We start from the raw sequence: 24491 nt of genomic DNA, 5'->3' as shown, positions 1-24491 counted from the left end.
GTGACATCATCAATCTAATTTCATTAATTTACTCATATTTATAAACATATTACGTTTTTAATTCAAACATAATATTTAGTAAATAAGTTGAATCATTTCAGTAAAAACAGTAAAAACACGTAATGTGACTGATCGTTGATTAATCTACTGATTTATTCTAACATGTAATTAATTAATTAATCATTTGGTCTAAAACAGTCAGCAACACTGAGTATTTCAGGTACACTTTGTTTTTGTGTTTTTACAGTGCATACATATATAAAACACTGAGTACTTCAGGTACACTTTGTTTTTACAGTGCATACATATATAAAACACTGAGTACTTCAGGTACACTTTGTTTTTACAGTGCATACATATATAAAACACTGAGTACTTCAGGTACACTTTGTTTTTACAGTACATATATAAAACACTGAGTACTTCAGGTACACTTTGTTTTTACAGTGCATACATATATAAAACACTGAGTACTTCAGGTACACTTTGTTTTTACAGTGCATACATATATAAAACACTGAGTACTTCAGGTACACTTTGTTTTTACAGTGCATACATATATAAAACACTGAGTACTTCAGGTACACTTTGTTTTTACAGTGCATACATATATAAAACACTGAGTACTTCAGGTACACTTTGTTTTTACAGTGCATACATATATAAAACACTGAGTACTTCAGGTACACTTTGTTTTTACAGTGCATACATATATAAAACACTGAGTACTTCAGGTACACTTTGTTTTTACAGTGCATACATATATAAAACACTGAGTACTTCAGGTACACTTTGTTTTTACAGTGCATACATATATAAAACACTGAGTACTTCAGGTACACTTTGTTTTTACAGTGCATACATATATAAAACACTGAGTACTTCAGGTACACTTTGTTTTTACAGTGCATACATATATAAAACACTGAGTACTTCAGGTACACTTTGTTTTTACAGTGCATACATATATAAAACACTGAGTACTTCAGGTACACTTTGTTTTTACAGTGCATACATATATAAAACACTGAGTACTTCAGGTACACTTTGTTTTTACAGTGCATACATATATAAAACACTGAGTACTTCAGGTACACTTTGTTTTTACAGTGCATATATAAAACACTGAGTACTTCAGGTACACTTTGTTTTTACAGTACATATATAAAACACTGAGTACTTCAGGTACACTTTGTTTTTACAGTGCATACATATATAAAACACTGAGTACTTCAGGTACACTTTGTTTTTACAGTGCATACATATATAAAACACTGAGTACTTCAGGTACACTTTGTTTTACAGTGCATATATAAAACACTGAGTACTTCAGGTACACTTTGTTTTACAGTGCATATTTGTGGCTGCAGCGCGTTAAATCAGTCCGTGCTGCGTTCACTGACACTCAGCAGCTTTTTCTCCTTGACTGAGTCACTTCAGAAACAAACAGCCGTGACCTGACTGACAAAGTGGCGCTGCCTGTTTCTATGTTTAACTTTAATCACAGTCTCTGCTGCTTCTTTATTCACTGGACTTCTTCTCGTCGCAGATCAGAACTCGGATTTCTTGAAGAGTCTGTCTCGTGCTCGGAAACTCCGTGTAACTCCTGCTCTGTGTGGAAATTTCTAATTATCTGCGTGGGTTAATTACACCCATGGACAAATCATTAACAGCGCCCCCGCGGGAACGACGCGCTCTGATTGGTCCGCTCCGATAGAAATACCAGGTGTGGACGGTGAGACGGGACCACCAGCACCAGCAGCTGCACCAGCACCATCAGGAAGGCCAGAACCCTGAACCAGAACCACCTCAGCACCAGCATCCACAGCCCGTGAGACGACATGCTGCCCGGCTCCGCTCTGCTCCTGCTCCTCGGGCTCAGCTCCGCCGCCTGCTTCGAGCTGCTGCCGGAGGAAGCTGCTCCCCGCCGGGCACGATTCTCCGCGAACAGCCCGAGTGAGTCATGGTTCTGTTTGTACTTTTACTCGAGTACTGCACTTTAGGTACTTTTTGAGTTTGTTTTTTTTGCTCTGTTCTTTCTTTACCTGAGAGCTTTAGTTTCACTAATCAGAGACTTGATGATGGTTGAAGTTGAATTCTTCACATTTTCTACTTTTCCTTGAATCATTTAAATCAGAATCTCTCAGAGTGTCTTTGTGTTTTTGGTGCAAAACAAACAGTAAGTTAAAAAAAGTATTTGAAGTTAGAAACTATGAGCACTGCCAAAAGTATTCGCTCACCTGCCTTGACTTGCAGATGAACTGAAGTGACTTCCCGTTCTTAATCCAAAGGGTTTATTATGATGATCCACCGTTCGCAGCTTTAGGAGTTTATGGGGATGTTTTTTTTCTTCCGGAGGCACATTTATGAGGTCCCACGCTGTAGAGCAGTGGAGACGCGTTCTCTGGAGTCACGAATCGCACTTCTCCATCTGGCAATCTGATGGACGAGTCCGGGTCTGGCAGTTGCCAGGAGAACGGTACCTGTCTGACGGCATTGTGCCAAGTGTAAAGTCTGGAGGGGGGCTGTGGTGTGTTCTTCAGGAGCTGGGCTCTGAATGCTTCAGCATACCAAGAGATTCTGGACAACTCCCTGCTCCCAACTTTGTGGGAACAGTTTGGAGATGGCTCCTTCCTTTTCCAACATGACATGTGCACAAAGCAAGGTCCGTACAGGCATGGATGAGAGTTTGGTGTGCTTGACTGAACTTGACTGGCCTGCACAGAGTCCTGACCTCAACCCGATAGAACATCTTTGGGATGAATTAGAGCGGAGACTGAGAGCCAGGCCGTCTCGTCCAACATCAGTGTGACCTCACAAACGACGTTTTATCAGGAAATGACAAACTCTAAATGAAGGAGACCTTTAAACAAAGTATTTTCTGTCATTGCACCGGTCATGAAGCTGTCAGTTCACACGTACGAGTCCAGACTTTTTCTGTTTTCTAATATTCACGTGAACGCGTCTCTGTCTGCAGCTGACGTGGCCAGATGTTTGAACGGAGCCGTGTCCGTCGGCTGTGGATTCTTCTCCTGTCTGGAAAACTCAACGTGTGACACCGACGGGATGCATGAAATCTGTGAGCTCTTCCTCCACACAGCTGCTACCTTCAACACAGAGGTGAGTCTGTCTGTCCATCATCCATCTACCTGTCTGTGTCTGTCTGTGTGTCTCACCTGTGAGTGTCTGTCCTCAGGGGAAAACCTTTGTGAAGAAAAGTCTGCACTGCATCTCCCAGGGAATCTCAGCCAAGGTTTTCCAGACGATCCGCCGCTGCAACATCTTCCAGAGGATGATCGCAGAGGTTCGTGAACTCCGATTCGGACTCACTGCGACGTCAACGCGCCTCTCTGCTCACTGAGTTTGTTTTTGTCCTGTTAAAGGTGCAAGAAGATTGTTACACCAGCCTGGACATCTGCACTGTGGCTCGAACCAACCCTGACGCCATCGGAGAGGTGGTGCAAGTGCCGACTCATTTCCCCAACAGGTCAGCATGATCACACACACCATGACCAAGCTCTAGAACTGGACACGTAACATTTAGACCAGCTCAGAGGATCAACAAAATACATACATGGATGCACAAAGGAGGCAGTGTGTTTCTTGCTTTGGCTGCATGGTGAGAAGACGTGGATTTAAAGCTCCTGACCTCTTCTCCTTCTTGTTCAGGTACTACAGCACTCTGCTGCAGACCCTGCAGGCCTGCGACGAGCAGACGGTGGCGGCGGTGAGGACCGGCCTCATGGCCAGGTTAGGCCCCGACATGGAGACCTTCCTGCAGCTGGTCCAGAACAAACCCTGCACCACTGGCTCCAGCTCCGGCACCTTCAACAACCCCTCGAGCTGGAGAAACATGCCCGTGTTCAACATCCAGCCCGGCTTCAGAGGCCGGGACCCGACCCACCTGTTCGCCAGGAAGAGATCTGTGGACGACGTGGAGGGAGGGGTTAAAGCCGAGAACTAGCAGTCACACACACACTTCCTCCTCACATTGATTCACAATGATTGCAGCCAAAAGCTTTAGATGGTGATTGGGGGTAATAATTATGTTATTATTATTTAGTCAGATTTTCTCAGTTGCAACAAACTTGACTGAGAACCCGTCACAGATGTTTGAACAGAGGCCGATTGCAACGATCACGACTGATATTTATTTTCTTAAACAGGTTAATTTATGAGGCTGTTGTATTTAATGTAGTGTGAGAGGGAAAGAGGCCGCGGAGGTCGGAGGACGCTTTCATGCTGGTCGTGGAGCTCGTTATGACTCCCGTTAGGCTTTGCTGGTCTGAGATTATGTTTTTTTAAAAAGAGTTTGACTGATGTGATGTAAAAACCTGAGACGGTTAGAAATAAACAATGTTATACAATGATGACTTTGTCTCGTGTGATTTTCTTCATGATCAAAACATGCACAAGTAAAACATAATGCATCATTTCAGTGTTGTCGTGTGTTTCTCTTGTTTGCGTTGCAGCAACACAAAACTCCATCAGTGAGTTTCTTACACATCTGATCTTTTGTTCTGGTCACTCTTCTTTTGCCAACTGCTCCAGATGTTCCAGATTTGATGGGTTCATTCTTCCAAATGCTGTTTGAGATCTCTGCACGGGTTCTCATCGACACTCCACGTCTGGGTGAATTTTGAAGTCTGTTGGGTCGTTGTCCTGATGTAAGACTCAGAGCGTCTGATGGGAACGCAGGCCATACGTTGCACCCCTAATTTCTTTAGTAGCCTACATCAGAATACACAAAGAATATTTTTAATTATTTTTTAACACTGTGACTATGTTCAGCTGTACTCGAGTATTTGTTCTGATTACATTACTTCTGATCAAACAGCCAATCATCATCCAGGTCCCCAGCAACAGCTGATCTCACTGACTAGTCCAGCAGCAGTCAGCCCAGCTCGGCGTCTGTCTTTCAGCCTTTTATTTCACCAAGCTCTCACCAACCACTAAAAGTCAGTCCCACATTTACTCTTGTCCGGCGGCTTCTTGCTCGCTCACTCTCTCCTTTTCTCTTCTTAGCTTCCTCCGTCAGCGTCCTCTTCACTCTCTGCTCCTCTGCCATCATGTCCATAGAAGCTGCTGACTGCTGTGAACCTCTTGTTCTTCTTTGTGTATTTGGATTATTGATACTTTACTGCACACACATCTGATTATTTACTGCATATAGACAGCTGATTATTTATGATGTGTTTTCTTGTTCCTGTGGTCCCAGTTTGTGTAAGTGGCTTTCATCCAGGAGACCAAAGACGAGCTGTCACATCATCCCTGTCAGCCAATCAGGAGCCAGAGTGCTGTGACTGTAGGTAACACACAGATATGTGTAAGTATAATAGTGTGATATAAATGTGATGTAACAGGATGTGAAATAAAGTGTTATTCTTGTAGTACTGCTCCAAAACTACAAAATATTTGTATCTTTTATTTGTGCAGTTTGTGGACAAGCCACCAGGTGGCGATAATGTGACATGTATTTTTCACAGCTGTAGTTACTTTGCCGATTCATTTATTTTCATGCTTGCACAATAAACACATGATGATGTGTCTTTATATTCTAGGCTGAGATAAAACTGCCAGTCTGTATTTATGTTCATGTATTTATATATTTCATTTCCTGCCTGAAGTAAAAGATTCTCGGGGTAAATGACTTCGTTCCTCCTCAGTGTTTGTCCGGGCTTGTTGGCTCGGTGCTGTGAAGTGACACCATGATGGCTCTCATTCAGCCATCTGTCACACACGGTAAAGACTCCTCACCTCAGTGTTACGACCCATTAACTCCCATCAGGCCAGGTGAGAAAGATGACCAGCCTCCCCCTCCACACACACACACACACACACACACACACACACACACACTTCTTTACACAGAGGTGTGTTTACCTCCAGCAGCTCAGCGGGGAGCTGAGGTGTCACTGCTGACAGCCGTCTGTTCACGGCTTCAGTCTCCAGGAGTTCGATCTGTTGAACAGAAGCTCTAAGAAAACACGCCGTGTGTTTACTGAAGGTTTCTGCAGGAATAAAGAAGCAAACTTTATTTCAAGAAAGAACACAAAGGTCAAAGTTAGGAGCCTCCAAACAGACGCACATCAGACCAGAAAACACCAAAATCTGAGTATCTGGTTCCATTTCTAATGTTTTTTCTTCTTCTTTAGTTTTAAAGATAAAAAATTGTTCCTAAAAAAGTTCAAATATTCTGTTCTCTTAGAGCAGATGAAATGGCGACCACAGAGGGTCGATTTTTATCTCACCGTCGTCTTCGTCGACGCAGATTTTTCATGTTTTCATGTTTTCAGCAGGTATCTTGTTAACCATGATGCATGCATGTCATTGGTTCTGCAGGTACATGAAGTATTGGACCTGAACCACGTGTCATCATGCTAACACACAACAAACACACCTGCTAGTCATTAGCGTGTTTACAGGTGAGCGTTGCGTAATAGAAGCATGGAGCAGACGAGGGTTTATGGTTTGGTTTGGAGGTGAACCAGAGATTCGAGCTCAGGATGTGTCCGCAGGATTCACGACGAGAAGGAGAAAACTTTCTCTGGAAGTAATTCAGAGTTTCAGGGAAGCCGGAGATCTCTGAGGGGGAAACTGGACCGGGTTACTGCAGAGAACAGGAAGCGGAGCGATGAACGAGGCCAGAGGCCGTTCAGACTGATTCAATTTAGTACGAGGCGGTAACTAAATACACAGAGCACCGGTTACGTGTTCTTAAAGTCAGCCAGCGGCTACATGGGGAATAAGAAGTCACAGACAGGCCGTGATGCACGGGGCCTTCCTTCGTACGAAACACAACGCTGGGGGAAGAGGTGTGTGTGTGTGTGTGTGTGTGTGTGTGTGATAAAAACAAGCTTCTCTTCCCACAATTCATCTTTTTTTTGGTACAACACACACACACACACACACACACACACACACACATATATTCAACAAGTGTGATTTATCTTCATCTTCAAGGTCTTTCACACTTACAGGCCTACGTTACCAAACGAGGACCGTGACACGGCACAGACACAGTGGGGTCCTCTGGTGGTCCTGCAGCGTTGTCGCCCCCTTTTGGATTTATACATCTTATATTTTATAAAAACGGACGTTTGTCGTCATGGTTGCAATAATAAACACACGGTTAAGGTTAGGAAACGTTTTCAGGTCTCGTGTATGGAAGTCAGATGCTTCGTTGACTCAGGTTATCTCAGTATATCGCCTCTGGTCGGAAGCGGGTCTTAAATCGGGCCCACCCTGATCAGCTGTGGTCGATCAGCTGGAGCTCAGGAGGAAAACCAACTCCGTCATGCAGAAACAACGCGCACAAAGTTTCATGAATCGAGGGTTAGCATCGACTTCTGCACGCCTGTTCCACTGATATGCTGTCGTCATGGTCACAATAATAAACGTGTTTAGGTTCGTTAAGGGAACGACTACAATAAACAACGCTGACTCGCGGCGTCCTGTATTGAAGCGACTCTGTGGTCACCTGACTTCCCCCTCGTCCTCTAGAGGGCGCTGTGACATTAATATAAACAGTTTCCAAACACCAAATTATCACATTTTGTACATTAAATCAAAGCGCAGGAAAAATTCAAAAGGATTTTAATACTGTTAGTTATTTGACACATTCAACTAGAAGCATTTTCTGTCAATGGCAGGCTGCGATCAGCTGGAGGATAAGTGCAATGTGGAACTGTAACACTGGCAGATCAGAACATCTTTGGCAACATGACATCACTGCAGACTGAGAAACATAAATATTAGTGGGAAATAAATAAATGAATACAAATGCACAAAGAGAACTTGAGAAATAAATCTATAAATGTGATTAATTCCTGGCAGAAACAAAAAGTCAAATTTAACATTTATAGATTTATTTAGATAGTTGTGTATTAAATTCATCTAATTGTCCCTTCATCTCTTATACGTCCAGTTTGGTCTTCCATATAACACAAAACTATTATTTACAATATTCACACTGACGTTATTATTAACATTACCAAAGCAGTAATGCAATGGGCAGAACCGGAGCCGAGCCCGGCTCCCACAGTCTTCTATCAGCGGGTGAACTCAGTCTTTGCACCCTTTATGAATGGGATGGTGTGTGAGCTGCTTCCTGAGGCCTTGCTGGGGAGTCCGGCTCGGTCCAGCTGTTCTTCACATCAGGCTGCTGCTGATAGACGGCAGTGAAGCAGCTCGTCCGAGCTCCTCTGCTCGGCCTCGTCTGGGGATTTACCGCCGCCCCGCGCAGCAGAGGAAGCGGTATGAAGGTGATCCAGGAAGGGAACGAGTCCCACGACGCCTATGTGGAGTTACAGGAATGAGCCGAGACAGAAGAGCCGACCTGAGAATACTGGACGAGAGGAACGGCCAGATCCAGGTACTCCTGAAGACACGGAGAGATGAAGTGGTGAAACACGACTCTAAACAGTTGTGACAAACGTGATGAGATGAAAGCAGCAACAGGAGACACTGAAAGCAGCTGAAGTGTAAGCAGAGGTGTTAACTGTTTAAGTGTCAGCTGGTCTGTGAGCAGAATCGTTAGTTCACACATTAGAGCCAACTCAACATTTCATTTTCAAACATTTATTATGATCTTAAATCTTCATATTTGTTTCTACTGAATCACTTTACCTGGTTCGCCATCAGAGACAGAGTGCGGTCTAAATCTTCCACCAGCTGTTGGAAAGTCGGTCTGCGAGATGGGACGGCGTGCCAGCAGTCTCTCATCATCAGGTACCTGATGAAACATGGAACATTACTGGACCGGGCTGGATGACACTTGACGAGACCGGTACCAACGTGGTTAAAGTAGTTAAAGAACATGAAGTGACATCATGAGATTGTTCATACTGATGCATCGTGTTTCAAACATTTATGTACAGTCCTGTGTGCTGCTGTGAAATGATCAGAAAATACTCGAGTACAAAACAAGCACCTGAAATCACCTGAGAGTCACTGACTGTTCTCTGTTTGTACTCACAGCTCCTGAGTGCATGCAGAGGGTTTTTCCATGCGATGTCCTTCCTTCAGCAGCTTGAAGAGCTCCTCCACGGGGACCCCGGGGTAAGGAGACCCACCGAGGGTGAAGATCTCCCACAGCAAGACTCCGAATGACCACCTGATACAGAAAAACACCATCAGTCTGTGGGACGTCACAGAGACTACGTCCAGGTTTTAGACAGTCTGTGGGGACGTCACAGAGACTACGTCCAGGCTTTAGACAGTCTGTGGGGACGTCATGGAGACTACGTCCAGGTTTTAGACAGTCTACGGGGACGTCATGGAGACTACGTCCAGGCTTTAGACAGTCTGCGGGGACGTCATGGAGACTACGTCCAGGCTTAAGACAGTCTGCGGGGACGTCACGGAGACTACGTCCAGGTTTTAGACAGTCTGCGGTCACGGAGACTACGTCCAGGTTTTAGACAGTCTGCGGTCACGGAGACTACGTCCAGGTTTTAGATGAGTTGTTTTGATTGACTGTTGAGTCATTTATTAAACAGAATTCTAACATTTCTCTCTGATTGAAGATTTCTTGTTAAACTCACACATCACTCTGGTGCGTGTAGACTCGGTCGAACAAAGCTTCTGGTGCCATCCACTTGACGGGCAGTCGACCCTGTGGGGACATGAAGACGTGGGTCAGAACACGTCTCATCACTGACGTTAACATTGGCTCTGTTGAAGCTGGTCCGCCTCACGTTAGTGGTCTTCTTGTAGTAGTCGATGTGGTGGATATCTCGAGCCAGGCCGAAGTCGGCGATCTTCATCACGTTATCTTCTGTGACGAGAACGTTTCTGGCTGCCAGGTCTCTGTGAATACACTGAAGAGAGAGAGGAGGCTTCATGATATGAATGCATACAGCAAAATAAAACCTATTTAAAGTCAGTATATAACGTGTGAACCGACCTTCTTCGAGGCGAGGTACGCCATTCCTCGGGCCACCTGGTACGCCGCAGACACCAGCTCCATCAGCTCAAAGCTGCCCAGAGAAACCTGCCTGGATCCGCTCCAGTACTCCAACCCAACGGGTCGCCGGGCGCGGAGACACTCCCTCAGGTTCCCCTGCGAGGCGTACTCCACCACCACATAGAGAGGGCCTGACGGAGACAGGAGGTGGAGGAGGTGTCACCTTTAACATCGGACGTAACAACAACTGACAGACGTCACACATGAAGCACATGCTCACCGTCCTGCGTGCACGCGCCCAGCAGGTTGATGATGTTCTTGTGTTTCCCGATCATCTTCATCATCTCCATCTCGGAGATCAGGTCGGACAGATCCTTCTCTGTGGCGTCCGCTGCACACAACAAGCTTCACGTTACGGGAAGCAATCTTCATGATCTCTTATGATTCAACGAGTCAAGATCTGACTTCAAAATAAACTTTGAGACAAAGAAATTCATCAAGACATCATCATGAGAAACACATAAACAATCCCCCGCAGGAAAAATGTTTGGAGATAAATAAAACAAATCTAAAACTCAAACACATAAAAGCAGATGAATACTAAACACAGAGCAGTGTTGGGAAGTTCGGATCACTAACTCTCAGAGGGTGAACTGAATGAGTCATTTCGTCCTTTAAGTGAGACTCACAGTTGAGTCGTGAACTAATTGTTTCTGTTTCCTGTCCTGACTGAGCTGATGCCATGTGGCGAGGGAACGAATCACTCACTGAGAGTACGTATCACTCCAGACTCATAAGAGATTAGTTCAAACTGAACGATACGTTCACGAACGACACACCACAAACACAGATGTGGTTTGTTGACTTCAAAATACTTTGAAAAAAGCGTTGGACATTTGATTCTTGTGTTATTTCTAATTGTCCAGTTTATTTAACTATCTTGAGCTTCTCAAACTTTTCACACTCTACACGTACCACCACAGGCTAAAATACAGAAGGTGGACAGTTCACACAGGAGGAGCTGCACTTCTCTTCTTCTCTTTCACCTCCAGAACATCTCCCCGTCACATTTTAGCTCCTAATCATGGACGTACGAATGCTACGAGCTGTGATGAAGATGATGGAGCAGGATGAACTAAAAGTTACAGGATCTCTTATATTTAATGTTTCCAAATGAATTTATTTAATTAAAATTAAATAAAATAAAGTTTATCATTATTTATTATCACTAAATGAACGATGGCTCCTACAGACTCTTCTTCTCACCTTTGAGCATCTTCACGGCGACCTTCGTGAGGCGCGTCGGTTTATTTTTGTCAACTCCGACAGCCTCCGCCAGAACCACCTGACCGAAACATCCTTCACCCAGAGGCTTCCCCAGCGTCAGCCTGAGCACCACACACACATTTTAATTACATCACATTAATAACAGGCAGTATTCTCGTGGCCACAAATGTCACTCTACAGAAATAATTCATACATAGAAACGTAGGAAACTTCGTGGGCTACGCAGTGATATCACTGCTGAAGCTGTCAGACTTATAGTTTTGGTGGGAGACGCACTGATGCTCCAGGATCACCCACCGACAGCCCCATCTACTCCCTTGTAAACTGGAGAGGAGAAATTTCCCAAAGGAGCACGGGGCACCTGTTCTTTCTCTCTCTCCCCAGGTCACATTTTTTAACTTCACACACTGAAATTCAGCATTCACATGGTCGACAAGATGAGGATGCTCACGCTCATTTGGGCTTTTTGATACCACCTACCGTTTGGCATTAGTGTCCACTAGTTGGAGGGGCTTCATTTAGAGATTTTCTGTGTCTCTCAGCAGTCACTCACACACAGACAGAGCACAGCTGCAGTTAATTGCTCTGACCTGCAGCTGACCCTGCCTTTGACTGACTTTGTCGAGTCTCTGTGCTGCTGTTGAAGCTGCACTCACAATCTTTTTTGTTTTGGGCAGGTCGTACCTGTCACGTGGCAGCTCCCAGACGGGATCGTAGGGAAGTTCGTACTCCGACACTCCTGCCAGGATGGTGGTGGCGGCGCTGGAGAGACGAGACTGACGCATCAAACACATCCCAGACTGAAGGGAGGACGAGGACTCGACCGACACCTACCGAGGGAGGAAATGTACAACGTGAAGTGAGGAAAGGTTTGTCTTTGGACCTCTTGTCTGCACAAGAAACAGCAGACAGACAGACGTCTTACCTGTCTCCTCAGAGGGATGCTCTTGGCTAGCTTCTGGACAGCTAACTGGCTGCTGAAGTCGCTCTTCTTCGGCGCGCAGCACAGTCTGCAGATGACTGCCGTGGCCGTGAGGATGATGATGATGAAAAAGCCGAGGCAGTAGATGAAGATCTCCAGGTACGTCTGAGAGGGCAGCGGGGACGGTGGCAGGTCTGAACAGAGAGACAAACGTCAGATCAGACGATCAGAGGCAGTTTCTGCAGGATAACGAGTTGAGTTTGTGAACACGGTGACGTACCGTTGACGACGGTGAGCCACGCCGAGTGATGAGAGAATCCGATAGAGTTTCCTGCCAGGCAGGTGTACTCCCCCGCATCATTCAGGGTGACGTTCCTCAGAGTCAACACCTCCATTTCTTTATTGGTCGTGTTCAAACCTGCAGACTGAACAAGAAACGTGTTCAGTTAAAGGAGATGTCATGTTGGTGCCGCTCAGCTTTGCTTCCTCCTGATGGTTATAAATGATACTAAAGTGACGGACGTAAGGACGTCCATCAAGCTAACTAGCCTCCTGTCCAACAATCACCTCATCAACTACGCCAAAGCAGCAACCTCCGTGGCTATGAAGTGAAGCCAACAACAGGAAGCGCCAAAAAACTGCAGTTCCTCTAACATCCACCTGAGACTGGCTCCAGAAGTGAGTCCCCATGTTCAAATGTCCAACTGACTGACAGGTGGGTGTCCTCACAGGTGGCTTGTTTCAGCAACCAGGCGTGATTCAGCCCGCCTCTTTGCTGATATGTAGATTAGCCTGAGACAGAGACTACGTCCAGGTTTTAGACAGTCTGCGGGGACGTCACGGACCAACAAAGGCAAATAGAAGAAGACTGTGAACTTGTAAACATGAATGAGATTTAAAATACTAACGTCTAGTCGCCTCAACTTTTAAATCTTGGGTATAATTGCAGCTAACTGGTCCGGCTCCAGACTCTGACTGACGCTCTGACATTTGTGTTTGAGAAACGAGTAAATAACCGAGCTGAGACGTTCGTTGTATTCAGGGACACAATAATACGTGGACAGCTCGTGGCTACGTGCCAGACACAACAAACCAGCGTCTGAGTGTCTTTCATCATGCGTCCGCAATCCATCATGGACGTGGTTTTACTGTCAGAGAGAAATGAGAGCAGTGCTGTGTAACGGAGACACAGACGAACTCAACCACCGTGAGCAAAGGTACAAATACAATCACAGTCACATGATGCTGCCATTTTTCAGTCACAGAAGAAGAAGAAGAAGACCAGAAGCTCTTGATCTGATTCGATCCGGTTCATCTCGGACTCACACACCTTGAGAACGCGGACGTACGGGTGTCCGTCCGGTCCCTCTCTGCTGCCGTTGACCGTGATGTGTTTGAGCCACTGGATGTGAGGCTGCGGGTCGCTGAACACTCGACACACGAACGCCACGTCGCTGCCAACGACCGCCGTTTGGTTAGCCGGCAGGCCGGCCTGCAGGATCGGCCTGTGAGGAGAGCGCTCTGCAAAACAAAGTTGAACAAGTTTGTAAACTGTAGCTGCTGTTAGATAGATAGCTCGTGCAGCTAGCGCCTTGTTCAGGTGTTTCTTACCGACTACATCCAGCAGGTAGGTGTGCTTCAGGCTGCCGTGTTCATTCTCCACCACGCAGGTGTAGTTTCCTTTATCAGACGGAACCACTGACTCCATGATCAGAGTCCACATGTGGTCTCTGATCTGAACGAGGACAGAGAAAGAAACAAATGGAATGAAACCAGCCGTCTGGACGCCTGTCGTTTCCTCTTCACAGACAGACAAACGCACCTTGAACCCTCCGATCCTTTGGTCCTTCCTGAACTCTTTCCCGTTCTTGTACCAGCGCAGGGAGGGAACGGGGTTTCCGACCGCCTGGCATCGAAACTTCACGGTCCTGCTGGCAGGGACGGCGTGGAGCTGCTTCTCCATCTTCTCTGGCATCACCCACTGAGGCGCCAACGCTGCCGAGGTAAACACCATGATTACCATCATTTGTGTGTTCTTGCGGTGACACAAAGAGGAGAACAAAGCGTCTGAGGCTTACACTGCAGCTTCTCGTTGCTCGTTGACAGCTCGTTGGACAGTTTGTTTTCCTCTGAGGATGACTCGTCGTCTTCTTCGTCTTCAGAGGATTTAACAGCGTCGGCTACAAAAGAAATGAAAAGAAAACACATCAACCTCTGACCTCTGACCTCTGAGCTCTGACCCCGGCTCTGTTAAAGTGTCGCTGTGAATGAGGCTCTGCCCGACGACAGGGCAGACAGGAGCCACAGCACAGTGCTACACCCAAACAACTTCCTGCCCCTCACAGACCTCCCCCCTATCTGCCGGCCATGAACAGCATGCAAACAACGCACCACCCTCGAGTATGGAGAAGTGTCCTATCTTTATTCAAGAGCGTGATTTCTCCTCGTGCTCACAGTTTGTGCTCGCGCTCAGATTTCTGCTGCTTTCTTTCAAAATGTGAAAATCACATTTCTTCTTCGTGGACACAAACAAAATGCTCAGAACGAGCACGTCAGGATGAGGCGTCTGCTCAGACTGAAGGATGTGTGTGTGTTTCACCAGCCAACAGGAGTGATTAGTTTACATTTTTTCTAATTGTATTTTAGTGGGATACATGTTATACAGTATAAATACTCTTATTAAGTACGTTACTATCTACTTCTACTCGAAGAGACAGAAGAGGAAATCCACACTCGGCTTGTTGCAGAGAAGCTAACTCAGCGTTTTTATGCACTTTATATTTGTTCTTATGCCGTCGTGTCGTTTTTATTCCCCACGCCGTGAAGATCTCGTCTTCCATGGCGCCACAGTAACGTCCTGATACAGACACAAGAGTCAGACAAACCCTCCCTGAAGTGAGGATGTCTGTGTTTGTGGCGAAGGTGAACAGGAGAAGCCACGGTACTAAAACAACCGCCTGAGACACGAGAGGCCGAGTGAAAACTCTGAAAATATAGATGACACACTTCTGTCAAACACATCAAACGTTTATAAAAAGACCAGCGTGCCTGCTCAGACGGGGCTGGGTTCACGGCCCTTTACGGGAATACTGAACCGGTTTTTATCGTCCGTGTACGCAGGGAAGTGGTTTGATTTCAAAAGACTGAACCTTCATCTGAGAGACGACGAGCGAGCGAGCGAGGTGGGAAATTGAAAGCAGGCTTTGTTTGTGAAAGCAGTCGCAGCAGAGAGGCTAAATTTGATGTGTTCTCCACGGAGAGAGAAAAACAAGGATTTACAGGCTGAAAAACAACAGTATCACAGAGACTCACGCTCAGCTGGAGGCCAGATGGTTGGAACCAGAAACACACACACACACACACACACACACACACACAGAAGGTATACAGTACATATATGTGCACACAAACACGGGCAGGAAGGTGTGTGGATGAAGGGGTTTCTTTTTCTGTGTGTGTGTGTGTGTGTGTGTGTGTGTGTGTGTGTGAGAGCAGACTGTGTGTGTGCCCGTGTTACTGCGTCTGGACAGGATACACAGACCATAACCAGCACCCTGAGAGCCAGAGCCTCGGTTACACCATGAAAAATCTCTGTAACCAGTTTCAGATGCCGGGAGGCCAAAAAAGAGCCAAACTTTTTTTTTTTTTAAGTCATTTTCCTCTTAAAGAAATTCGCTCATTGGAAAGTTTCATAAGCTTTTATATAACTCTGAGGCTCAAACACACGGCGACCACAGCCGGGACGAGAACATGAAAGAGGCCCGCAGACAAAAGAGAGGAGGGAAGGCCCGAAAGCAACGAACACGCCAGCAGCACCGCGAGCACTGGACTCAACAGAAAAGAGCCCGAGTGAACAAAAAGGAACAAAAGTTTTTCATTCAAAGCACGAAAACATCTGAACCCTAACGGACGTCTTAAAGCTGCAGAGGGTCAGATCTTTATTTTCAATATAATCTTCATAACTATGTTTTCATGCATTTATAAATCACCTGAAAATAAGAATCTTTTTTATACCCTCACCTTCCCAATGTAAAGGAGAAACTAACACTTAAAGGTCTCCATGAAAGAGGACCACTGTGGATATAAAAGGAGATTTTTAAGGCACAGTGTGGTCCAGGTACAGAGATCACCTGTGCAGGTAGTGGCCTCAGTAGCCCTGCAGTAAGCAGTGTGCTGTGTGCATGTGACTGAGGAACAGCCGATATTCAAGTGGACCTGCATGATGCCGAAATATATTTTCCAACTATGTTTTAGTTCCCTGTTAAAAGGACCGACCTTCAATTTAGTAAATTCAGTTTATTCCCGTGGAAAGTTTCCAACTTTGAAATTCCTGGAATTTTGCAACCCTCAGGTTCACTGTCTGTGTCTCGCAACACAAATCAAACTTCTTCCTGTTTGTATTTTGCTGGTCAGGAGCCGTGAGGAGTCTTCAGTCGGTATAAACTAAGAGTCATATTAATGTAGTTTCAGTGACGAGCTCATCAATTTAAAAAATGGTTATCATTTGAATTTCAAGGACTTTGCTAAACAAAAGGGGGCTGTTTTCAAGGTTTTCAAGGACCAGCTGCAAGAACAAAAACAAACATCTGTATCCTGTCTCCGTGGATTACTTTTGATACTTTCAGTACATTTAAACTGAAGTAATCTTTTGAATTCAGCCTGTTCCGTGTTTGAACTGACAGAAGTTTATCTGGACGCAGCTTCAGTAGCAGCAACGACGCCGGTCTGAGCTGCAGTAAATTAAAGTTAATTAAAAAGTCGTCGTCTGTTGTGGCGTCTGTTCGCTCTGTCAGAGTTTCCTTTGTGTGTTTCTGATGTCTTGTTTCTCAAAGACATTCATTTAAACGTCACATTAAACCGATGAACCGGATCAGCGCTCGACTGACTCGCTGCTTGGACGACAGCCGGAGTTTGTTGAGCACAAAAACAGGCCACGTTTGAATCTTCTCCTCGAGGACACACCAAAGACTTTCACACTCAAGACATCTGTGAAGCTTCTTACCTGTGTCCGTATCCTCTGTGGCCGGTCTGGACTGAGCCCGAGGAAACTGGACCAGCAGAACCAGCAGGATGCAGGACAGCAGCAGCTGGAAGCAGCGGGGGGAAGACATCGTGTCCTAACACATCAACTGACTGAGACTTCCAGACTGTGAACAGAGAGACAGTAGATTAAAACAGACACCTGTAACACCGCCCACCTGTCAGTCAAAGCGTCCACGCTCTTAATCCTGCATAACTTTAAGCCTTAATATAATGTGAACAGGTGAGTTGTATATAAATTCACCCTCAGTACAGTTGTCATGAACGGGGAAATTAGCTACAGAGACCAAAACTGTTTTTTGTACCAGGCTGTAAACATGTTTATTTCTGCTGTGAAGTTGGACATTTGGACATGGGGACTTATGGAGACTGACTCACTTCTGGAGCCAGCCTCAGGTGGACGCTCTCACAGTTTTTGGAGGATGTAAATGTGGCAGGATGACTGTATAACAATGACCTGCATTAAAACACATACTGCTCTGCCTCTGCTGTTGTCAGCTGTTCCTCCGCCCCACCTCACCTGTCACCTGTGACCATTAAACGTCAGTCAGGCGTCAAACTGAACAGCGTGAATCGACAGATGTTCAAAAACAAACACAACCATTTGCTGCATGTGTCAGCGTGAAGGTGTGAAAGTCCTCCAGTGCTGACTCTGTATGGCAGCTGAGGAGGGGCAACACTGAAGAACCTTCGCCTCACTTTGTGATGGACACATAGCTTTAGCTTAGCCACATGCTAAAGGAGGTCACCGCTAACTAGCTGCTGCTAGCTGAATCTGCCGTCAGCATGCTAACAGAACCGGGCTCAGCAAGTCCAACAGGGAATAACGTGACAGCACCGAGCTGAGTTACAGACTTTATGATGCTAACACTGATCAGTAGCAGTGGAGCTAAAGCTAACGTAACAAAGCTAACACTGAGGATCCAGCTAGTGCTAATGTAGCTAACTGCTAACATAAGTTAATGTCATGGACCTCGCTAGTTTTGGGCTAACATGGCTAACTGATAAGCTAAGCTAATGTTGGAGATTTTACTAAATTTGAGATGAAGCTAATGTAGCTAACTGTTAACATCAGCTATCTTAGTTAGCTTGTATGTAAAGCTAACTTTAACGCTTAGGTCAATTCGTTGCTAACATTAGCTTATTATTATTATTAGCTTTTTTGGAAAAACATCCATATTAATTAGCAGTCTTGGAGCTAATGCTAATGTAATTCTGACATTAATTAACTCTTTGGTTCCAGCTGGTTGGGAACTAATGCTAATGTAGCTAACTGCTAACATAAGTTAATGTCATGGACCTCGCTAGTTTTGGGCTAACATGGCTAACTGATAAGCTAAGCTAATGTTGGAGATTTTACTAAATTTGAGATAAAGCTAATGTAGCTAACTGCTAACATCAGCTATCTTAGTTAGCTTGTATGTAAAGCTAACTTTAACACTCAGGTATTAATTAGCAATCTTGGAGCTAATGCTAATGTAATTCTGACATGAATTAACTCTTTGATTCCAGCTGGTTGGGAACTAATGCTAATGTGGCTAACTGCTAACATTATCTGTCTTAGTTAGCCTGGATGGGAAGCTAACATTAGCTAATGTTGATCACATTAGCATTTTCTGATGTTCTAATGTTAGCTGAATGCTAACATTAGCTGAATGCTAACATTAGCTCAATGCTAACATTAGCATTTTCTGATTTTCTAACATTAGCTCAATGCTAACATTAGCTCAATGTTAACATTAGCTGCATTGATAAGCAGTGAAGCGCTAACTGTGGTTAGCTCGGTCAGAAGAAAACCTGAAATCTACGATCCTGAACTTTCACTTCGTCCTTGAACAATCTGAGTTAACTTAGCAGAGGACGGTTAATGCAGGAGGACACTCGTCGCTTTATGAGCCTCATAAACCAGATGGACAGCGTGGACTCGGACAGCCGGGACGGTACCGAGCACTGCCTGACCCGCGGGCCGCCAGCACGTGGTGGAGGGGCGGCGTCCCCGAGTATGACGAGCCAACAGCAGAGCGTGCCAGGTTTATAAAGACATAATTAATACGTTACACACACACACACATATGGAGTACACACTTGGACGCCTGCAGTCTCTTAATGAATCAAGAGTTTTATGTGCTGCTCACAGGGAGCTCCTCGCTCGCACAAATGTCGACAGCTTGTTCTAGTTTAAAACCCAAACATATTCACCAGAACCAAAGCTGAACGCAGAGGAAGCTGTGTCGTCGTGTCTTTACAAAGAGAGAGAGACATGACGTCCATCTGAACACTGGTGTTTTGTCAGAAATCAGAGAGAAATGTAAAAAATGCTCATCAACATTTGCCAAATATTTGAGTTGGCTGTTTTGGTTAGAAAACTACAATGTATTCACAGCTGAGAAGCTGCAGCTGCTGAATTGTTCATATTTTTGCTTTGTTTTGTTTTTAATAACTTTAATAACTCGTTTCATTCAAACGTCTACGTGACCGACAAGTCAGAGCATCATCAACTATCATCGATAGTTGTTACGCCACGAGTTTAAACCGCCTTTAAGGACGAGCGTCTTTGTTTTTCTGGACTACGTCGTAATCCGGATCAGCCCTCCTCTGGTCCAGAAGGAGGCGCCGCTGCACACCTGAGGAAGAACTCCTGTGACATGGAGGTCGCCGCTTCGTCATAACAATAACAGTTTAGCTCGCGTTGCTTTTTTGACCCCGAAGGAAATCCAAGCTTATTGCGTACACGTCATGTTTTAGCTCGTAGCCAATCACGATTGTCCGCTTGCTGAACGCTGCGTGTCTGAGATTTCTTTCCAAACACATAATAGATAGTTGCTGAAAACACGTGAAAAGACTTTGGACAGTATATTACCGACATGAAGTCAGAGGTTCAAACAGTTTTTCACCAGTTTACAGTCAGGATCTTTGTGGGCGGTCCTTAGAGGGAGGCTCGATGACACGCTGAGGCCACCCTGAGCAGAGAGACAGACAGATTTGACCTGATTTCGACACCTAATTTCATAAACTTGTGGATATTTTTAGTCATTAAAAGTTGGCTGGGTGGTTAATAACTCTTTCTTCTTTGGTCTGACAAACTCAAAACACACATGAGATTTCAAGTTTTAAATATATACACAGGTTAAAGTTATATATAGTGAGACAAGCCTGTTATCAGCCTGTTATTGAACTGATCAGGGATCAGATTGTTTTCATTTTGTCACCGTGGGTGTCTGAAGAACCTCACACATGACGGATACGTTAACACTTTTTTTGAAAACATCTGGCTGGGCCGAGTCTCAAACCTCCTCCAGAGGTGATCCAAACCTCCTCCAGAGGTGATCCAAACCTCCCCCAGAGGTGATCCAAACCTCCCCCAGAGGTGATCCAAACCTCCTCCAGAGGTGATCCAAACCTCCTCCAGAGGTGATCCAAACCTCCACCAGAGGTGATCCAAACCTCTGTCTCAGGTTCATTCACAGCGATGAGGTGTTTCTTTCTGCAGACGCTTGCTCAGCTTTTAATAACCTCGCCACTCTCGGCGGCGAAACTTCCCGTGCTGAAGCCGTCACCTACACGCCAGATTCTGCAGCCGGCCGGCAGCTCTGAATAGTTGTCATACTAACCACACCGACTACTCATCCATCCATCATCCATCCATCATCCATCCATCCTGATCTGGAGGTACGAGGCCGTGAACCTCACGCAGAGTTCGTTCGGCCCGGCGTGGCTCTCTGGTTGGAGGTTTTCGTGGCGCTCTGTGAGGAGTGAGTCACACTCCTCGTGTTCACTCCACATATTTCAGACCTTCAGCTGATGACGGAACACTCAGATTATTAAACACACTGCAGCTGGGAAACGACACAAACTGCAGACGAAGACGTGACAGTAAAAAGAATACTCAGATTACCTCAGCTCATCTTTCAGTTACATGTTATGTATCAACATCAGTTCATATAATAATTCATATTTTAAAACTTTAAAGCTGCAGTGTGTACCTGTACTCCTACCTAAACACCTTCAGTGTATTTTTACCTGTAACAGAGTATTTTCATGAAGCAGTACTCCTTTTACTCGAGTCAATAATACATAACATGTAACAGTACACACAACATTTACTGCATGTTGGACCTTTACTCTGCTGTACCTAAACAAACACTTTCAGTGCTGTACTTTTACTTGTAATGGAGTATTTTTACAGTGCAGTATAACTTTAACTGTAGTTAATAATCTGTTATATATTAAACCAAAAGTTACTTAAGTTAATTAAACTAAATAATCTGATGGTTTAACACTCAGCAGGCATCTTACTGCGTGTCATCACTTTACTTCTGATACTTTAAGTACATGTTGCTGTACTTTTACTACTGGTTTTACTACTGATACTACAGATTACTTTACAATCTGGATACATTATTTCTTCACTAACTACCACAGTAACATGTACATGTACAATGCATGTTGTACCTTTACTTTTGATACCCTGAGTACACGTTGCTGTACTTTTTCCTGTAAACAATGGTGTACTTGTACTTGTTATGGAGTATGTTCATTTCACTGCGTGTTGTACTTTTACTTTTCATACTCTGAGTACACGTTGCTGCAGTAACAACACTGAACTTGTACAGTTACTCGTGTTGAAATATTTGTACATGTTTTTCTACTGTAGCTGAGCCGCTTTAAAACTCTGAATACTTCTTGTACTTGTCTCACACGCAGTACACCGGACAAAGCGCAGTACACCGGACAAAGCGCAGTACACCGGACAGAGTGTAGTACACCGGACAAAGTGCAGTACACCGGACAGAGTGTAGTACACCGGACAAAGCGCAGTACACCGGACAAAGCGCAGTACACCGGACAAAGCGCAGTACACCGGACAAAGCGCAGTACACCGGACAAAGCGCAGTATCGGTATCAGACAAATAACGGCAGTAAAGCGTGTTTCCGTGCGCGTGCAGTCTTACCTGTGGCCGCGCGCTGCTCCGCGGTTCGCCGTTATATCCGGTGAATCAAAGGTCACGTTCCGTGTAAACACCGACTGAAGACGACGGTAACACCGTGAAGCAGCTCGGAGCTCGCGGTAACACGTGCAGCAGGCGCGTGGCTCCTTAATGACGGTGTGTTTTTTTAAATGACTCGCGCGCTTCACTCGTTTGAAGTCATCCCGGCGCGCGGACACCTTCTTTACGTGCGCTCGCGGAGACTGCGGCCGCTCATAGTCGCTGTTGTCCCGGTTTACGGTGTCACTGAAGAAACGCCTCCGAGTGGGAGTTCCCTCCTCCACCCTGCGAACCTCCACCCTCCGGCTCCGTTAATGCCCCCGTGCCATCACATTCATTGACTCCATTTTCCGAGTGGCGCAATCTGCTCCTCAGAGCTGTGTGTGTGTGTGTGTGTGTGTGTGTGTGTGTGTGTGTGTGTGTGTGTGTGTGTGTGTGTGTGTGTGTGTTGTGGTGTTTTGTGTGTGTGTGTGTGTGTGTGTGTGTGTGTCCGCTTTGTCTTGCAGGAGCAGGAAGTTAAAGGATTTCTTTAACCTCCCGTGTGCGCTCTGAGGAGCTTGAGTGTTAGGAAGTATTCACAGCTTGTACTGTAGTACTAATACACCGACAGAGTATTAATACACGACAGAGTCTACTTACACCTACCAGAGTACTAATACACCGACAGAGTACTAATACACCGCACGAGTTACTCATACACCGACACAGTACTAAACACCGGACAGCAGTACTAATTACTAGCACGACATAATACTACCCGACAGATTACAATAACTGACGACCAATACTACTACCCGCAGGGTACTTATTACACGACAGAGTACTAATCCTGACTGTAAACACGAGTATAATACACCGACAGAGGTACTCAATACACACCGCGTTACTAACGACAGAGTACTATACCATGACCAGAATACACTGACAAAGTTACTAATACACTGCAGGTACACCGAGTACTAATACACCGACCAGCATATTAGACATATACACTGACAGATACTAATCACTGACAGAGTTTAATACACTGACAAGTACTAATACACTGACAGGAGTCTTAATACATGACAGAGTACTAATACCCCTGAGGTACTAATACACGACGCGAGTACTAATACACTGACAGAGTACTCGAGTAACTCTGCAGCGAGAACTCCCCAGACTGTAGTTTAGCTGGACCGAACAGGCCCACGCTGCAACCACTCTGATACTTTAACTACATGCTGCTGTACTTATACACAATGCTGTACTTTTACTCGTCATGCATGATTTTCAATAAACATGATATATAACAGGAGGTTTATTCTTTCTTTATATTTCAGAATGTACACTTTGCTGTATTTCACCACGATTTTATTCCTTCACTAACTACAGGACAGGCTGCTACTGTCCATCATGGACTTTTACTTGTTATACTTTAACTCACATGCGTTGTGACTTATACACATGCTGTACTTTTACTTTTGAGCATTTTCATTTTTATGTACTGTATTCTTCTTCTCCGCCACATCCCAGCTGAAATATTAGATTCATGTTTTCCGCTTTACTTGTTGACTAACTGAATTTATATATTTCATAAAGTCCACGTGTGTTTTTCTCTGTGAAGTCGAAAAATCGAGTGCAGTCAACTTCTGAATGTCTGTCTCACTCCTGTGATCTAATCAGGCTGTTTAGACTAACCCTGGTTAATACCCCAACACCCCACACACACACACACACCACACACACACACCACACACACACACAGTGAATGTCCCACAGATGGACTCCATTGTGAATCATTGGCAGATTGGCATAATGTGTGTTTGAGAGTGTCAGGCTGTGAACAATGACTGTGGTGTTTGAGTCGGGTGTGTTGCAGAGCAGGGGCTGACACAGAGAGCGCTTTGTGTGAGTCTCTGACCAAACCGACACTTGTGCATCGCTGATCTTTAATTTAGCTCAATACTGATATCCAGTAAAGTTACCAAGACTGCAGCAAAACAAGTTTAAGCTCCTCCAGTCCCACGAAACCCAGGGCTCTGTGAGGCGCACTGAGTCACAGGGACACATGCGACATCAGAGATCCAAGAGACAAAAACTGCATTCCTTAACATCCACTTGAGGCTGGCTCCAGAAGTGAGTCAGTCTCCATGTTAAAATGTCCAACTCACAGCAAAACAGTCTCTGATACTAAGTCATTTAGCCTGCGGGACAGGACTGCAGGTTGTTAGACAGTCTTGCGGGGGACGTCACAAAGAGAGCTCGGTCCAGGTTTTAGGAAGTCGCGAGACTACGAGACACGGCCTGTTAGACAGTCAAACTCACAGAGACTACGTCCAGGTTTTTAGAAAGTCTGGGACGTCAC

The 24491-nt window shown here is 45.2% G+C and overlaps 2 protein-coding genes across 2 annotated transcripts; one reads left to right on the top strand and one right to left on the bottom strand.

Moving 5' to 3' along the window:
• The first annotated feature begins 1450 nt into the window (after positions 1–1450).
• On the top strand, positions 1451–4370 carry stc1l (stanniocalcin 1, like). Its single transcript, XM_019273535.2, has 5 exons — positions 1451–1956; positions 2978–3120; positions 3197–3304; positions 3384–3487; positions 3670–4370. The coding sequence occupies exons 1-5, from the start codon at positions 1842–1844 to the stop codon at positions 3962–3964; spliced, it is 765 nt and encodes a 254-aa protein (XP_019129080.1). The 5' UTR covers positions 1451–1841; the 3' UTR covers positions 3965–4370.
• Positions 4371–7584: 3214 nt separating this feature from the next.
• On the bottom strand, positions 7585–22486 carry fgfr1b (fibroblast growth factor receptor 1b). The gene is made up of 17 exons (XM_027281819.1): positions 22109–22486; positions 17119–17263; positions 14195–14296; positions 13939–14111; positions 13728–13851; positions 13447–13637; positions 12397–12541; positions 12120–12310; positions 11879–12024; positions 11174–11295; positions 10188–10298; positions 9908–10098; positions 9699–9821; positions 9546–9616; positions 8978–9115; positions 8629–8734; positions 7585–8380 (listed from the first exon to the last, which is right to left on the bottom strand). Exons 2-17 carry the CDS (start codon positions 17225–17227, stop codon positions 8297–8299), a joined length of 2127 nt encoding a protein of 708 aa, XP_027137620.1. The 5' UTR covers positions 17228–17263; positions 22109–22486; the 3' UTR covers positions 7585–8296.
• Positions 22487–24491: the final 2005 nt, after the last annotated feature.

The sequence above is a fragment of the Larimichthys crocea genome, chromosome VIII (assembly GCF_000972845.2).
Source record: "Larimichthys crocea isolate SSNF chromosome VIII, L_crocea_2.0, whole genome shotgun sequence".
Lineage (NCBI taxonomy): Eukaryota > Metazoa > Chordata > Actinopteri > Sciaenidae > Larimichthys > Larimichthys crocea.
Note: the sequence above shows the minus strand (reverse complement) of the source record. Positions and strands in the feature narration are given on the sequence as shown.

Bases quoted from the DNA above. Each gene is read 5' to 3' on its own strand.
- stc1l (XM_019273535.2), top strand. From the start codon at position 1,842: ATGCTGCCCGGCTCCGCTCTGCTCCTGCTCCTCGGGCTCAGCTCCGCC. The intron at 1,957-2,977 runs GTGAGTCATGGT...CTCTGTCTGCAG, and splicing joins ATTCTCCGCGAACAGCCCGA to CTGACGTGGCCAGATGTTTG. The intron at 3,488-3,669 runs GTCAGCATGATC...CTTCTTGTTCAG, and splicing joins CCGACTCATTTCCCCAACAG to GTACTACAGCACTCTGCTGC.
- fgfr1b (XM_027281819.1), bottom strand. From the start codon at position 17,227: ATGTCTTCCCCCCGCTGCTTCCAGCTGCTGCTGTCCTGCATCCTGCTG. The intron at 12,025-12,119 runs GTAAGACGTCTG...CTCCCTCGGTAG, and splicing joins GCATCCCTCTGAGGAGACAG to GTGTCGGTCGAGTCCTCGTC. The intron at 8,735-8,977 runs GTGAGTACAAAC...ATGTTTCATCAG, and splicing joins TCTGCATGCACTCAGGAGCT to GTACCTGATGATGAGAGACT.